General features: G+C 34.0%; 3 protein-coding genes across 7 annotated transcripts in view; 2 read left to right on the top strand and 1 right to left on the bottom strand.

Moving 5' to 3' along the window:
• Nucleotides 1-1474: 1474 nt before the first annotated feature.
• Nucleotides 1475-7065, bottom strand: LOC106745312 (protein cereblon). 2 transcript variants are annotated; one of them, XM_014620812.1, is made up of 8 exons: nt 6291-6379; nt 5661-6012; nt 5275-5369; nt 3961-4290; nt 3328-3580; nt 3091-3236; nt 2129-2325; nt 1475-2037 (listed from the first exon to the last, which is right to left on the bottom strand). In XM_014620812.1, exons 3-8 carry the CDS (start codon nt 5365-5367, stop codon nt 1884-1886), a joined length of 1173 nt encoding a protein of 390 aa, XP_014476298.1. In that variant the 5' UTR covers nt 5368-5369; nt 5661-6012; nt 6291-6379; the 3' UTR covers nt 1475-1883. The 2 variants fall into 2 exon arrangements, with proteins under 2 accessions (XP_014476298.1, XP_014476297.1); XM_014620811.1 differs by lacking the exon at nt 5661-6012 and having other exon boundaries at nt 6291-7065.
• Nucleotides 7066-8337: 1272 nt separating this feature from the next.
• LOC106745313 (28S ribosomal protein S18c, mitochondrial) lies at nt 8338-12645 on the top strand. The gene is made up of 3 exons (XM_014620813.1): nt 8338-8645; nt 9678-9885; nt 12511-12645. Exons 1-3 carry the CDS (start codon nt 8511-8513, stop codon nt 12600-12602), a joined length of 435 nt encoding a protein of 144 aa, XP_014476299.1. The 5' UTR covers nt 8338-8510; the 3' UTR covers nt 12603-12645.
• A 2637-nt stretch (nt 12646-15282) lies between these two features.
• Nucleotides 15283-17531, top strand: part of LOC106745302 (serine--tRNA ligase, mitochondrial) — a 6958-nt gene continuing 4709 nt past the window's right edge. Inside the window, exon 1 of one of the 4 annotated variants that reach the window (XM_014620791.1) lies at nt 15283-15366. The gene's annotated coding sequence lies outside the window, so the exon portion shown is untranslated. Of the gene's footprint in view, nt 15367-15396; nt 15485-15531; nt 15942-16068; nt 16162-17531 lie in introns of those variants that run through there. The other 3 variants (XM_014620792.1, XM_014620794.1, XM_014620793.1) reach the window with 3 other exon arrangements.

Genomic DNA, 17531 nt, shown 5'->3' with positions numbered 1-17531 from the left:
CATATACCCATTGACATAAATAACCTTTCAGTATATAGATATGGAGAAGGAATGCTAAAGCCGAAAATGTGTCTAAAGTATGTACGAGAGAGAAATGTATAAGAGTGATATTCGTTCTATCATGCATCACAAAGTGACGTTAAAGGTTAGAAACAACTTTATCACATTATGAGCGTTTGACATAACTCGAAAACTATTTATTGTAACGAATTGAAAAAAAATATATACATATACTTGAAAACAACCCTGATGTTTTATTACTAATAATTTAGTCTAAACTAATAATCCAGTCACCTGCATTATCAATAATTACCTATTGCTAATTTTTGGTATATTTTTAAGTAGAGATCTCCAAATCAATTGAATTTATTGAACTAGCTGCTTGACTTTCCAAATCTTCTTTCCACAAAGTTTAAGCTTTATGAATGTCCAAACGTTTTCAATGGGTTTTGTATCCGGTGACCGTGTTAGCCAATTCAGTACATGGACGACATTTTCTTGTTTCTACGCAACACGTTTCCGATATTTTAGGTCAATATCCTTTTGTAATAGCCAATATTCCTTTTTATTTTTAAACTACTTTCAGGCAGATAGTAATAAAGGTCTCTCATAAATTTTTATTATTTTGGCGGCGTTCAAATTGTCTGTAAAATATAAAATGCCAAATCCGTGCTTTAAGAAGCAAACATGTATCTTTATCGGATGTTTAACAATCCGCTGGTCTATTGACGTTGGTACACCAAGTATGAGTATAGAAAATATCTATGTGCCCAAAAGAGTTTAATCAGAAAAAATTACATTATTCCAACCACGTGGTCCAAATTTTCTTACGCCCGAGCAATTCTTTTTTCGATATGTTTTTGAGACAGTAGAGGTTTCTTAATTGTGCTTCGATATTTTGCATCATGAGGACGTAGACATTTTCTTACTGTGATGATATATTTATACCTTTTCAATGTAATGCCGCTCGTCTGCTACGCAAAGATAGATGAGGATTATTCGTAAACATCCATAATATTAGTTTGTCCGTCGTTTTCTACGTAGAACATGTTCCGGCAGGTCATCGACGATTTTTATCTCTAAATAGCGTTTCACCAATTTATTCACATATGCCTTAAACTTTCTCATACACTTAACAGCCGTTTCGCGCGACATTTTCGGTTTTTTCGGATGTACGAAAAACACGGATCGCAATGCGGCATTATAACGAAAAATGTCCTGTCGGAAAGAGATTTGTAAGATCGAACGATAACTGAGGCTTTCTTTTCAAAACATTTTAGGAAAGGCTTTTTCTATTTACTACCGTTGGGATTTCCTAGCTAACGGTTTACAGGTAAAAGTTTTGCCAGACACACTCTTATCAAACAGACTGTGTAAATGAAGTTGTTCTGATAATTGTAATAAAAACTCCAACAGATAACATATTTATATATAGGTGATTTCATATTCTTTTTTATAATATAAAAAACTCATTTTCTATATACATATGGTTTAGAACTTTTTTTTATTATAATCACAAAAACATGAAAGAAACGAAGCTCTATTAACATTGAGGTATCTATATGCAAGTTTTTGGAGATACATGAACTGGTACTGTATACGTTAACTAATTCCAATATAATATCAATAAAACTATAATAACAAATTAATCAATATAATTAATATAAAGAAAATAACGGGAATGCGTTAGTTACCCTTTAGTTTTGTAGTCTTTCAAAAGGATTTCATAATAATTAATAGCGAGTTAGGGTTGATTTCAATCCGCAACAGTATTAACTGACAGCTTGAACATACATATAAACCTCTGCATTATAACTTATATGACTATTGATAATATAACAGCTATTCTCTGTCTATATAGATTGTTTGTACATAGATCATCTTTATTCTTTCTTCTTGATTTTCAAATCTTTGTCTTTCAAGCTTCCGCGTGTTACGCCCCAGAAAGCTCTTGGCCTTAAATCACTATTCGTCGCGGTGAACTTCCAACCAACGTGACGACGGCAACGTTTGCAAACTGCTACCGTCCAGGCGTATCTGAACATCAGATAATGTAGATGTCATTATCAAAACGAGATACGTATCCTACCATTAAAAAAAAATATATATATGCCTGATAAAGTCTCACCCTGGGAACCAACTATATTCGGTCGAAGGTGAAGAGCCGCTAAGCGTTACTCCTTGAACATGATAAAAGGTTATAGTTTCATGTATAACACCTTCGGGATTGACATAAGTACCCTGCGGGCCTTCCTTGTTCATTGGGAACATGTGTGACTGCCTACCGATGAAAGTCTCGCATTGAATGCACACGTAGATCTTATCCTACGTAAATAAGAGACTTACATCAGAGGTGACGTATTAATAAAATATACAAAGTTAAAATATAATCGCATTAATTTAAATATATAAAGTGCTGAAAGCATAAATGTGAACAATCTTGATAAATTATAAACAGGATCCGCTAAATTATTGTTTTGTCATTAATAACTACTAAAATTATTGGTAGAGACATTATTTGAAATACCAACAGACCATCTATACTTTTACCTTCAAATTAAAGCCTGTCTTACAAACTATAGCGATAACAGGAACTTATTTTTGAACGAATTGTTGCATGTCAGCTATGTAGATGTTGAGTCGCACAAATAAACGATAATAACATAGATTTTGCATTATATTGCATGCTCATATTTAACTTCTGACTCTTTTCTGATACTGTTACTACAACGCGCGTGTATCGATTTTAATATATAACAAATATACATTTTGTAAACGATAAAACTAGGAAACAATATAAATGTTATATCACTCTTTAAAAGGTTGGTATTCATAATATATCAAAGACGAATTTATAAGAGATTTTTGGCACTTAATTCTTTTAATTCCTTTTGTGCTATTATACATGAATTTTCATATCCGTTTTATTGCGATAAAAAAATATTATTTATTCTCGTAATAATAAATATTACTCTCTTAATTCTCGTACCTTAATACTACCGAATGTACGCTAGTACTTACATACCGGTGCATTGATTGAAAATTATTAAGTGCTAATTGAATTAAACCCATCGCGAATTTTATACATACCTCTATGAGATATTTTAACTCTCGTTGCAAACGACTAATAGCACAATCATAACGTAGTAATTCAAGTCTTTCGTCGTGATCTATCAGGATATTCTCTGCGACCCAGAAGGACAAACCGACAGGATCTTTAGGTACGTTACCTCCCCCTATAATGCAAAATTCAGATTTATTGCAAATTATAAATTAACTTCGAATATGTGCACATGAAAATAGTTTTCTGTTGCAATCATAACTCACTAATTTCAAGAAATTGCAGATGTTGACGGATTTTCATGGAAAGTCTCGTAGAGTCATATTGCCTGTAAACCCAAGCTGGCCAAGGAGTTATCATTGCCTCGAGATTTTCTATTCTTTCCTGCTTTTTTACGTTTTCCTCCGGATCAGAATGAATTCTTAAATGATCTAATGAAGTCAAACGTTGGTCCAAGAATGGTGGCCCAAGTGTTATCTCTGGCAACACTTTAACATTGGCCGAAATTTTATGATGTTCCTAAACAATATCAAATTCTTCCAAGTGAAATTGATAAGTATAATGCAATATAGTTATCGATGTACTAATGTTTGATATTAACCCTTATCGGTTGTAAGTCACCTCTCACATGACAACATCGTCGCTGCGGTCGTACGTCACGTAGGAGGTGACAAGTTCGCATATTTACCGAAACCAGTTACAACCTAGTGAGAATCACGCATAAAAAGCTAGCGTCCGATAAGGGTTAAAGATCTATAATAATGTTTCTTCATTTCCAATAATCTTGCAAAAAAAAAAAAAATATATATATATATCAAAAGTTATTAATTGTAACTTTAATTATTCCGATAATTGGTATGATATATACAACAATTTATTGATATAAGAAGAAAACTGACCGGTGTAACAATACGTAATATTTTGAACCGTTGTCTGCCTTTGGCTTTCAGATGAAAACCATTTCTCCCAGATCCCTCCCTATACTCGTATATCTCAGCAGTTGTTCCTATTTGGTGTATGATAGGATTACCATAACATACACAACCGAAAGTACGGTCATTCTTTATACAGTTTTTTAGAATGTTGATAATCTGCAGATTGAAGATTGTCATGGGCAATGTTTGTCCAGGGAATAGCACAGTTTGCTTTATCAACAGTGGTAAATTCATATAAATTCCATCATCCAGTATTGTTCTCCCTCTTAATTCCTCCAAATTTGGTCCTAAATACTGTAGAATGTACGCTTATAGTTGTCTTACAAAAGATCGCGCACTTTTTATGTTATAGAGATCTAATAGCAAATTCAATCACCCGCATTACTCCAGATTGGTGCATATTGAAGACTATTATGAAGCAGATATTAAAATAAAAAATCATATGAGCACTTGGAATGTTTTCATCTAATAATGATATTGTTCTGTTATTTAACAGAATATACAGGGTGTCCCAAACTGTTCTTGGTTTCCGTGATATGCAGGTAGAACGAGTAAAATTGAGCAGGAAAGTCATGTACCATTTTGCAAAATTTACCATAGTTAGTGAGGAATTATTTTATCTGAGCTAATGAACGCACGGTAGTTTAGACTTTATATAAAGAACAATGGTTTATTTTTGAAGATGTCCTAGCAACGATAAGTATCAACTGATAGCAAGAGGTGTATTTCTTTTCGGCGCACAATGCCGTTTGCTGCGTTATTCCGTCTTTAGAAATCAGTTGATGCTCATGATTACTGGAAGATTTTTAGAACTATGCCATTTTTCTTTATATAGAATCTAGCCTAATGCTTCCTGTGCAATGATCAGCTCAGGCAAAATAATTAATTCTTCAATTGGTGAATAATTAGTATCGCGAATTTTGTAAAATGGTACATGACGTTTTTGCTCAGTTTCACCCGTTCTATCTGCATACCATGGCAGCCGAGTTTGGGATATCCTGTATATTAATTATTTCATCATCAAAGCATTTGTTATGCCATTATATTTGGATATCTTGGTCTATATTCCGAACTTTCTCCTATCAATAAGTCTTTTAAATGTGGCTTCTTAGCCAATTAGGTCACTTTTAGGAGCACTTTTATCGATGGAAAAGAATTCATAGGTATTTATATATAGCAATTTTTAATGCTGTACTAACCTAGCATAATACAAGTGATTAAATTCGCTATTAATCAAACCTTGTGTATTTCTTAAACTGTAAACAAATGCATACTTACAGAATGGGTTGCTGGTAATGTCACATCAAACGTATTGTTTATAGGCACTGGTATTTCATCCAGATTGAACGAATCTGAGCTATCATCGGACATGTCTGCAATTGTATATTGCATATTTGACAATCTGTTTATGTTCATTTTGATATTATGTGAGTTGGAAAGAGAAATCCGTAAAAGTGTAAGGCTAATAACACGTAGAAAAAGCATATGTAGTAAGACATAAGCAGCAAGCAAATTGATCAATCAACCTTTCTTCTGGTAATTTAAGACTAATTGACTATAAGACTAATTGACTTTGTAGTTGGTCAATTTTCTTACTGCTTAAGTCTTACTGCTTAAGTTTTTCTACATGCTCCTGACCTAAGTCTTGTTAGAGGAAAATATACCTAAGTCGTCTGTAGTTCCTTTTAACCAACTTTGAAAATCTGTGGTTAAATGAGCCTGAAGCTCTGCAAAACCATTTAACTTCAAGAATCAAGAGGTCAATTTAGCAGTCCCGTGTCCCGGTTGCACTAATAACACTTGTGAACGAATTCTTTAACTCGACTTAACTTCACATTTTCCTCTTTCCATCATAGAATTCCTTCTCACGTTCCAATTGGAAACAATAGACATAGACAAGAGTTGTTTGACTGTCGTCCAGTGTCTTTATTCATTATAATTTGTTTAGATTGGCAAACGTATATTATATTATGCAGGGAGCTCCAGAAACCAGGGACTGGATTTTGGGTATTCACACTGTTCCGTGTTAAAATGGGAGAAAACATGTTATTTGTTAGCAGATGCTTTTTTCCTAAGCTATAAATGTTATTTGTCTGGTATAAAGTTTTTAAGACAACAGAAGATATACAATTTAGAGGGAAAGCATTCCCGTATGACCTTACTATATTCTCAAAAGAAGTTAACGTTCCCAGCTATTTATTTCTGGGACACTACTGTATATCTTGTATAACCTTACATTGTGTACGTATATGTCCCATGTTACCAAGTGATCCCGAATCAATTGGAATATGTACCTCTTATACGGCGACTGGCGCTGTCACTTTCTTCGCTATCATATTCCATCTCTTCATCGATAAAGTAATTAATGTTAAACATCACCACTCATACATCTATCGTATATTATGGTATATACATCAAATATGTATCCGTTTATAAGCAAACTATCCTTTCTTGACGTCGTGTCAGGTATGTGAGAAAGAAAGAAACGAGGAGGAGAGATGCATTTGTTGCGTGCTAGAAAAAACGACACGAGAAGCGACGAGTCACGCAAAACGACTGCTCGGTCAATCTATGAATCCACTACGTCGCGAATATTTTTCACCGAACCTTCGTCGAATCAATCCGTTGCTCTGATAAGTTGTCAGCTACACACATACACACTCTCTCTCTCTCTCTCTTTCTCTTTCTCTATAATGGTTCCAGGAGTCTCGTAAAGGAGGATTCCCAACACTAATATCCAATTGTATGATGTATCAACGAGATATTGCCGAAAGAATATAACTTGGTCAAAAATAAATGGTTTGACAACAAATTGAAGTCTCAGGAAAATGCGCGCACTTCTGAACTAGCGAATCAAGACTTGTCAGCTACGTTGTTGCGAAACAATTTGCAATCGCTGATGAATATAGAACCTCTTGACACTTATCGATCGACTCAGGAACTTCCGCTTTTAATCGAAAGTGCCATCTGCGTGGCTCGAGCAGTTTTGAATTTTGGCAAGAATTTGAGATGTAAACCAATCACATTCTCGAATCACTAATCGCTTGCTCTGTTCTGCTGAATGCAGTTGAATGTAAATCTTCCTTGAAGAAAGAATGCTACTGCGCATGCGTAAAGCATAGTCTACAATGGGTAGTAGGAATATGTTCATAAGAAATAAGAATAAGAAATTGACCAATCATGTTCGAATATAAAGTGAATAATCGACTATAATTGGTTAATTTCTTAATCTTCCTCCATATAAACATACTTCTACTGCCTCTTGTAGACCACGTTTAATATTTCTCTATGAACAGACCAAAAATTACTTTTAGAGCTTATGTTGTGACCGGATGTCACTGAACGAGTAGATAAAGTCGACATTAAATCGTCCGAATCGCACAGACCGTCCAAGGGTCTTCCCGCTGCCAATACACGGTCGCCAGGGTGTTTTTGGAGATTCGCCCAAACTCTAGGTCTAGAAAACTGGACCGGCCAAGTCTCTCCGGATATGCCTTATAGTAATGTATGCGCGGCGGGATTTCCCTCCTAGCAGCGCTGTCGCCTCCGAAGAGATGATCGAGTAGCTCTGTGTGTGTGTGTGTGTGTGTGCGCGTGTACATGTGTAATAGAAAATAACCATACAATGTGGAAACTAGCACTTACGCAGGATATCCTGCATCCAGTAAGAGACAATATTTTTCTTTATAAACGTATTTATACATTAGTTGTATTTATATATTATTATATTTAATTGTGTGAATTTTCATATTTATAGAAAGTTTCAGGGTAATATAATAGAAAAACAAAAAAACTGCCGCTTCGCTTTTTGCCACGCGGTAAGCATTTCCGCGTCCTATGAGCAGAAACCATAAGCCTTAAGAAATTACTGTCAAATGAGGAAAATAATCGATTATTAAGCCGGTGGCACACGGTACTTGTTTTCGTGCCGGATTGTTGGCTGGATAGAAATATTGCATTCTGATTGGTGTATTTTCATCTATTTTTGGAAATGCGCCAATCAGAACGCAATAGTTTTATCCAGCGTGCGATTTAACAAGAAAACAAGCACCGTGTGCCGCTTTAACTGCATGCCTTGCACTCGTCAGTTCTAGCTTGCACTGGTTCAGTTCAGTTCAGTTCCCGTGCAGTCCGAGTCCAGCTATAAAGAAACAAACCTACTGTATACTACCTGGGATTAGTGATATTCAATGAACGTACAGCTTATCCGTAAAAGCAGTATGTTTATTGGATATCACTTAATCTGTTCTTTTTAGCTGCTCCGCTGAACTAGTTTTATTAGTTGAAGCGAGACAAGTATATGTTTTCTCACTTTAACTTATTGCACCAGTTCAGCAGTTCAGTTAAAAAGAACAGGCTAACTGTTAAGTATACAAATAGTTACGAGTGATTCAAGAATCTAGCCTCTTAAATAGTTCAACAATTCAGTTATAAGGAACAAACTTGTGTAGCCAATATTGAGAAAAAAAGAGAGAGAGAATTTAGAGAGAGTTATCTTACAAGCCGGTCGAGAAATGATTTCTCCTGCTATATTGGGGAGAATTTCGACGTTTGTCGCAGGCAAATTTTATAAATCGTGTTTTCGGACAATTAGTAAAAGTTCCACCGTGAGTTCCACAGAGAGCAACGTAATGTTTGAAGATGATATGGTGCGTCGAAATCATAGATTGAAAAACATCACAGACATCTGTATAATACATTAGACTACGCACTCCTATTGTTCTCTTTGTGTAAAAGCATTGTTATATAAAACCAGTGCGCAAAATAAGGACTGGAGAGTACTAGAAAATAAAATTTTCTAATTTTCTAAAGAATTTCTAAAAAATTGAAACTTGAAGAAGAACAGAATCTGATATGTTCCTAACCTCTATTTATGATTGGTTATTCAAAAATATCTTTTGTAGATCAATGTTCAATTACATGATAATATATAAAATGGCGCATTATATATATATATATATACGCATTAAACACATGCATATTATGAATACAAAATTTTGGTTAATAGTTAAAGAGACACAGTTCTCCGTTTAATATATTGTATAAGTGTCTGTAGTTGAAAATTCGTTTTTCATGTTTATTTTGTGTGTGTTTTGCTTGTGAACAAAAATATTCCTATTCAAAACTTATTTATATGTCATTATTAATATTCTAATTATTGAATATTGAGAATCATTCTTAATTTACGAGTATATGCAAGCAGCATATATACTGTNATAAACAGTAACTTCTTTCTAATTTAATTAAGTTAAATAAGTAAAAATTAATTAAATTACTTTATTTTCATTAATATATGTAAACAACATCATATCAAGTTAGTATAATACTTATCAGAAAATATGTCAATTTAATACATTGTTATTTATATACTAATAACAAAATATAGAAAAAGTAGAAAATATGCTTGTTTACACCAACACTTTGATATATTTAAAAAATAACAATTAATATACCTTAATTTCTATAATACTATCTATTCTACTTCTATAGTACAAATAACATATCATACCAATACATTATGATATGTATCAAGAAAACTTATCATATCAATTTAATAGAACATCATTAACACATATCTCTGAAATTTTGAAATAAAGATAATTTTATATAAAATTACTAGTAGATAAATAATTGGTGTAAATTGGTGTAAGGTCGTATATTAGTGATTTGTATCTTTGCAGCCCATAAAATTGAAAAATCCTTATGTTAGAGAGAAACGTCAATGTATTTTATGCAGATTCAATGTTGAGCCAGATTACAAGAATGTGCGATTGCTTTCTCAGTTTCAAAGTCGCTACACAGGCAAGACATATGAAAAACATATCACTGGATTATGCGAGTACAAGCAGAAACGAGTAGAGGAAGAGATAATTAAGGCTCAAAATGCAGGTAAATTTATGTCATGTAATTTCAGAGTTGGGAGAAATAACATGTTAATATTATAAGTTACTTTTTTTAAGTAATGACTTCATAATATTTTTGTTTTATTAGTAAAAGTAACATATTTTTTAACATTAATGACAGTGATAATTACTTTGTATATGTATATGGCATCGATAGCAACGAATTCTAAAAAAATAGTCTTCAAAATTTGTTAAAGAAATGGTACTTTCCAACAATGTACACAGGTGACATTGTGTAACACGATACAATGCTTTCCACCTATGACACAAGTCGATACAATTGCATACAGCTAAAATGCTGTGGTCGATTGTATTGTCTATCATTCTATGATTACCACCATTTTTACATTTATTTTCCTACACAGTGGCATTCTAGTAGGAGGTAAACTTTTAAGATTGTATTTGAAACATAGGTAACAAAAGGTAATAAAATATCCTTCTAAACTATGGAAGATATTTAGTATACGATGGTAGTCTGAAAAATTTTGGGCGTTACTCATGGCGTTACTCGTCAAAACCATTCTGGTGAAAAAAATGGAAAAAATCGGATTAAATTTAGCTGCCTATCTTTTCATGGTGACAAATGATGTGGTAGAGTAAACGTCCCCGTAAACAGCGTAAACAACTCTGCTATAATGTGTTTCAAATGCAATAATTTAATTACGGCACGATATTCGATATTTTTTATTTTTACAAAAACACTGACATTGGCTGACACAAACGACTGTCAGACAACAACTGAGTCCAAAATGGCTGAAATTTTCACAGGTATCTTTCAAAGCATGTACGATTATAGAACCAGAATAGTTTTGACGAGTAACGCTATCTTCATGTTGAGATTCAAAACTCAGATTACCCTCCTATACTGAATTGGAACAAAAATTCATAGCATTTTTCAATTGGTGGCATTTGAACACGTTAATACGTTACACATGTGACTGAAATATATGACATATATACATATTCTGAAAGATTACATTTCAACGCGTCTTTCTCTGCAATTTGTGTGTGCGTGTGGATTTCTGAATTTTAAGTCTGTTTACGTTAAAAGTGAAAATGGAGAAAAATAAGGTGCATTTTCGTCATTTGATGCTCTTTTATTTCCGGAAAGGAAAAAAACGCTATACAAATAGCAAAAAAGTTATGTGTCGTTTATGGAGATGATGCCGTAGCTGAGAGTACTGTTCGTAAGTGGTTCACTCGGTTCGGAGCAATTTTGATTTGGAAGAACCGAAAACGTTTCTGCAATCGTTGGTGATGACTAAATCGTAATGCTAATTGAAAATAAATCACGTTATGCGACACGGGATATCACAGAAATACCACATATTTCACATGAGCATTGTAATGGCTCCTGCATATAGAACGCGGAAACGCTTACCACCGCGCTGGAAGAAACGACGCGGTAACCATTCGTTTTTCCACGAGAACTAAAAGTTTATTGGCTGCTGCGTTGCTTCTTGCCGCGCAGCAAGCATTTCCGCATTCTGTGCGCAGAAGGCATAAGGCAATTAGAGACACTCGGATACGTGAATAACAACGATATTTGGGTGCCTCACAATTTAACGAAAAAAATGTAATGGGCCGCATTTCTATCCACGATTCTCTGCTCAAATGTAACGAAAACGACCCATTTTTGAAACGAGCGATCACGGGCGATGGATCGTTTATGATCAATAATGTGAGGCGAAAAAGGTCCCGAGGAAAACGAAATGAGCCACCATTCCAAAAGCTGGTTTGCATCCGAAAAAGGTGATGCTGCTGATCTGGTGGGATTGGAAGGGTTCGAAGGGAGTATTATAATCTTCTGCACAATTCAACTAAGTACCTAGTATACGATTCTGCACAATTCAACTAAGTACTTATTATTCCCAATTGGTTCAAATTGAAGGCAGCAATCGATAAAAAATGTCCGATCTTCATTTTCTGACCGCTGGTGTCTAAAAAGACCCTATGTGACTATTCCCGGATTAATTTTGTTAATAAGTTAAATTGTAAACACGTCAACATACGCCAGATTCATCACATGCATATACGGGAAATTTAGGCTACATTTGGGGAACACGCTATGCGTTATTTTATCTTTGTCCCTCATTAGATATTACGACGAGGATAGAATGACTCGTGAGCATTAATCAGTGTTGATTAGTGTTAATCAGCGCGCTCCCCGAATGCACCCTTAGTGATTACTTTGTATTTTGGCGTTGAAATAAAAAAGGTAAACAGCATTTCAATTACAAGTCGACACAATGGTTGCGTTCAGCGGATATAACGATTGCACAACGGTTGAGTAATTCATCAACGTAATTGGTTTAAATTTAAGGATTTAGCAGTAAGGACCAATAATCAGTGACTGCTCACTGATTTTTGATCTTTACTGTTCACTGCTCATATTTCTGCTGAACGTAGTCTACGTTGCTGGGAAGTACTCGAAGTAACCATAATTGTGATTTCTTGAGTGATCAACGAATTACTTTCTTCAATAAATAACTAGTAATGGTCATGAATTACTTTTTAAAAATAACTTTCCTAACACTGTATAATTTTGTGCCTGATAGAAAAGGCAGATATTTATCGAGCAGCAACTATATTGACCTTTTTTGCGTTATAGGCTTGATGGGCTATGTGACCAAAGAACCGGAATATGTCAAAGATCCGCCATTGTTTGATCCAAATCATCCGTTTAAACCAAATAAATTTTAGATTTATAATGGGAGTTGTATGTACATGTATGTATGTATATACACATATATATATATGTATAATATTAAAAACAGATTGATAATTTGAGAATTGGTTTCTTTTTTGGACCTCTTTTGAACTATAAGCATATAAACTATGTTCCGATATTCACTGAAAGTGGGATCCTACGAGGGTGGATCAAATATAAACGAGCCTTTTGTAAAAAAAACCATATATTTTTCAAAATCAATTCTAATTTACATTTTTCTTATTTTTCTACATAGTCTTCCAGCTTATCTATACACTTCCTCCAACGGTCTGGTAATTTTTTAATCATGGTATCATAAAAAGTTCGCGGACATGTATCAAACCAATTGCACACGAACTGCTGCACCTCCTCGTTCGTTGTGAAGCGCTATCCACCAAGGGTTTCCTTGAGTGGACCAAACATGGAAGTCGCATGGTGACAGGTCTGGGCTGTAGGGTGGATGTTCTAGGACAGCCCAGTGCATATCGGCCAATTTTTGTTGTGTTACTGCTGCGGTGTGGGGTCTGGCGTTGTTATGGAGAAGCAACACATTTCTGATCGGAATGTCGCGCCTTTTTGACCGATAGGCAGCTCGAACTGAGAGATTTCCTGAGAGATTTCAAGAATAGTTAAGTGTCGATCGCCTTCAATGAGTTCTCGAACAGCCTCGGTGTTCTGCGCTGTGATGCCAGTGGACCTATTATATAGAAGTCTGTGCTTCCGACTGATTTCTCACGATATCTCGAGGTATTGCAAATTTAGTTTTGCATATGACGATTGACAGCTTAAGATTAGTATTACATACGTCGTTCGATGAGTTTGTTGGATGTATCGATTGGCAGTCAGATAAAGAATTTCTCAGGTGTCTACAAAAAAATTTAGGGATCTTTGATATTCTATATCTAACAGCCAATCGGCATATTTGACAATGTCCGTCGTACGGCGTATGTAATATCAGCCTAAGAAAGAATGGGAAGGTCCTATTAGCGCGATAGCACGTATTCACTCACATCGGTCCGTACCTAGAGTGTTTCTGCTGGACCACCAATTAGAAAATTTTATATTAAATTAATCAATCACCTATGTAAGCTATCAGAGCCCGTCCGTCCTATGTGTACGTAATCTGGGTCTTGTGTCTATGATGCTAAATCCACATATATAATATTACTATTTAGCCAGTTGTCCTATGCTGCCTATAAGAGGGAACCGTCTCAGAAGCGAAGCCAGAAGATGATGAAATGTGTGTATATATACACACACATATATGTGCTAAAATATGTTTTATTTTTCTATTGGCGGAGACGTCAATCTTACGCATGCGCATTACGTTCAAAATATATACAGAGAGAGAGGAAAATATATTACTGTACCGTGGTTAGGAGACAGGACTTCCCTCTCACCCTGGTCATATATTAATATTATAGTAATATTACATATATGGCTAGATCTCAGAGGATGGGGCCTGATTGACTATGTCTCTATTGACCACCGATGGGCCAATACTAGAAAAACACAATATCTAATAACTTTCAAGCATTTATCAATATAAATATATCTCAGACTGAAACTTAGCGTCATGAACATAAGACTTCAGGGAGTGTGATTAAAGACATATTACATAATAGAAAAGAATTAAATATAAGATATAAATATAGAAATCGTGTCGTACAGCCGTTCATTTCATACAGTTGTGTGAAAATAATTCTTAATTCCTATTCCTAATATTTAATACTTATTTTTATTCCCAATATATGCTCTATTGGGCGCAAAGCCTAAATGTATCAAAATTAGGATACAGTGTATATACGAATAAGAATACAAAGAATATTATTTACATTTTACGTCACCATGTTGGATCCCGAGTGTGACAAGAAGTTTCTTTACAGACTTTAAAATATTATTTGATTTGCTCTTTTGCACGAAAATGCCGTTATGCCTGTGGCTTTTGCCCACAGAATGCGGTACTGTTTGCCGCTCGGCAAGAAGCGACGCGGTAGCCAATCAACGTGCCGTTTTTCGAGAGCTGAAAGTTTATTGGCTGCCGCGTCATTTCTTGTCGCGCGTCCAAGCATTGCCGCGTCCCGTGGGCAGAAGCTATCGCACTATTGATTAGAGCTGTGTTCAAGAATCCACACTGTGTGCACCACAAGATACTAGCTGTTCTGAAACACCTAGACTATATTCGAAAACATCACTGTTTGGTATGCTTCAGTGACTGAAATTACGAAAGCATACCAAACAGCGATGTTTCCGAACATAGTCAGAGTATTTCAGAATATCTGGTGGCTAGTGGTGCACACAATGTGGATTCCTGAACGCAACTGAGGATTGAAATTTGATTAGAGTAAGTTTAACTAAACTTGAGTTTAGCAAACTTGGCTCTGATTCGTCAAATTGCAACCGATTATACAATGATTGAATAATTCGTCAACATAATTGGTCTAAATTTAGGGATCTAACAGTAAAGACCAATAATCATTGACTACTCACTGATCGCTTGTGTTTACTGAACGCAGCCATTGATTTCGGAACGCAAAAACAATTGGCTTGTTCTTTTTAACTGCACTGCTGAACTAGTGCGATAAGTTGAAGTGAAACAAGTATAGGTTTTCTTACTTCAACTTATAGTACCAATTCAGCAGTGCAACTAAAAAGAACAGACCAAGTACTACCAGTACTGTCAGTACATTTCGGAACGTAGCCTATACAGAACAGACCAAGGAAACAGACCTAGTGTTTCAGTGACTGCGACTCAAGGTTTTTACATTTAATAATTATATACATTGCATTTTATTATATCAGGGCATCATTTTTATATTTAAATTTTGTTTAATTATTTAACTCTTACAAATCATCAAATAGTCACTTAATAACAGTAATATTTAGTATTATTTGTTAATGCATATACAATTTTTATGTGCTAATAACAATAGTGAAACTCTTATGATAATTATTTATTTATAGTTAGTTAATTATTTATTTATAATTTAACTACGCCAGCACGAATATGGATGAAATCTCACTTATTCGACGCGTTTTTGCACGAAATGAAAGAATCTGGAAGAAAAATGTGTCGCTCTGCCCCGCGAAGCAAGTTATTAATCGTCAGAGTTGACGATTTGACAGGTTAAGAAACCTGTCATACCGACGAAACTTTGCGATATGAGCACGCTTCGCGGTATTAAATCATGATATTAAATAAATATAAGTATTAAATCTTCGCCTTACTAAAAAATGTGTGATGAGTTTATCTTATACTAAAATTGAAATAGTGAAGATTAGCATAGATCCCTACGCAAAGTATGTCTGCTAAACAGAAACTAATATAAAAAGTAATAGAGTAATTATAAATTCAGATAACAATATTTTAAATAAGTAAATTATAAGTTAACAACATATCTTACGTAAGGGCCTTTGCAAATTTTCACTGTTTTCATTTTAGTAGTAAACAGAATCATCGCACGCTTTTAGTAAGGTGAAGATTTAATACTTATATTTATTTAATACCATGATTTAATACCACGAAACATGCCATATCGCAATATTTCATCGGTATGACAGATTTCCTAACCTGTCAAGTTGTCAACTTTAACGATTAATAACTCACTTCGCGGGACAGAGCGACACTTTTTTGTCATATTCTTTCGTTTCGTGCAAAAACGCTTCGAATAAGTGTGATTTCATCCATATTTGTGCTGGCGTAGCTAAACTAAATAATTACCACTCTACCTTTTTTCTTTAAATGTGTTTTCACAAAGGTCACATTTACTTATTTATACTATAAATATTCTCAGTCATAAACATCAATCATAATCATGACCAAGATTTGAAAATATAATGGGACTGCTTGATTAAGATCAAAGTTATATAAAATTAACAAACAATAATTGCAAATTTAGTTTGCTTATATTTACAATAAATGTTACAAACAAGTCATCTATTAATTAATCCTGAAAAATGAGAAGATTCTCGTATCATTTTTTATGATTGATCTTATATTTTTTGTGGTCATTTATATTTTTTGATCTTATATTTTTTGTGGTCATTTTCTGCTGACATTACAATTAAAAATTGCAAACAATAATGGATCATAAAAAATAGTTGTACAATATAACACAAAATAGAGAAGTTATACTTTAATACAAGCATTGTTATCAGATTATAATTGATTATATGAAAGATTATATGAAAACAGTTACTCAATGGATAAGTGTCTTTCAAAGCACCTAATATGGAACTATTTGGAATCGATCGGAATCTTTTAATTATTTTCTAGGTTTTCTCTTGTATTTTATAGGGAGTACTTGAACGATTCTGATCAGAGTCGATTACGAAAAAGTCCATGTGTTCAGAATTGTTAAGCTCTTTCCAGGATCTTAAAGAGAAGATTGTTATCATAAAATATTCAATCACAATCATTCATAGACTGTGACAGAAATAAAATAAATTTTAATGTATCATGTGCGCGACAAGTTAGTATAGTCATAAAAAGACCTACCAGTGATAGAAATGCATTGCCCATTAGGAAATAACAAATCGAAAATAGTCATTTAAAGAACATAATGTCAAACCGTAAAACAAATGAAATTAAAATTATAGAAAAACAGGTCAAATGATATATATACAAGAAAAAGGAAAAGAAAATTGTAGAAGACAATAATATTAGACAAAAGTACATTTTTACTATGTTCCAATATTCACTGTCAGTGTTAAAAATCTATATAGTTCATGTTACATATACTATAAATTTTCAACATTGGTAATGAATACTGGAATGCGGATATTAATAATAAAGTTCAATAGCAAAAAATAAATATTTAACATTTCAGTATTCTACTATACCTTCAGACTGTTATTTTGTTTATTTGTATAAATGACCTCAAAAATTAATCTTTTATACTAATGTATTTTGCTATTAAACA

Source organism: Dinoponera quadriceps, unplaced genomic scaffold (assembly GCF_001313825.1).
Source record: "Dinoponera quadriceps isolate SergipeBrazil2010 unplaced genomic scaffold, ASM131382v1 scaffold1527, whole genome shotgun sequence".
Taxonomy (NCBI): domain Eukaryota; kingdom Metazoa; phylum Arthropoda; class Insecta; order Hymenoptera; family Formicidae; genus Dinoponera; species Dinoponera quadriceps.
The sequence above is the reverse complement of the archived record's forward strand: the minus strand, read 5'-3'. Positions and strand labels throughout refer to the sequence as shown.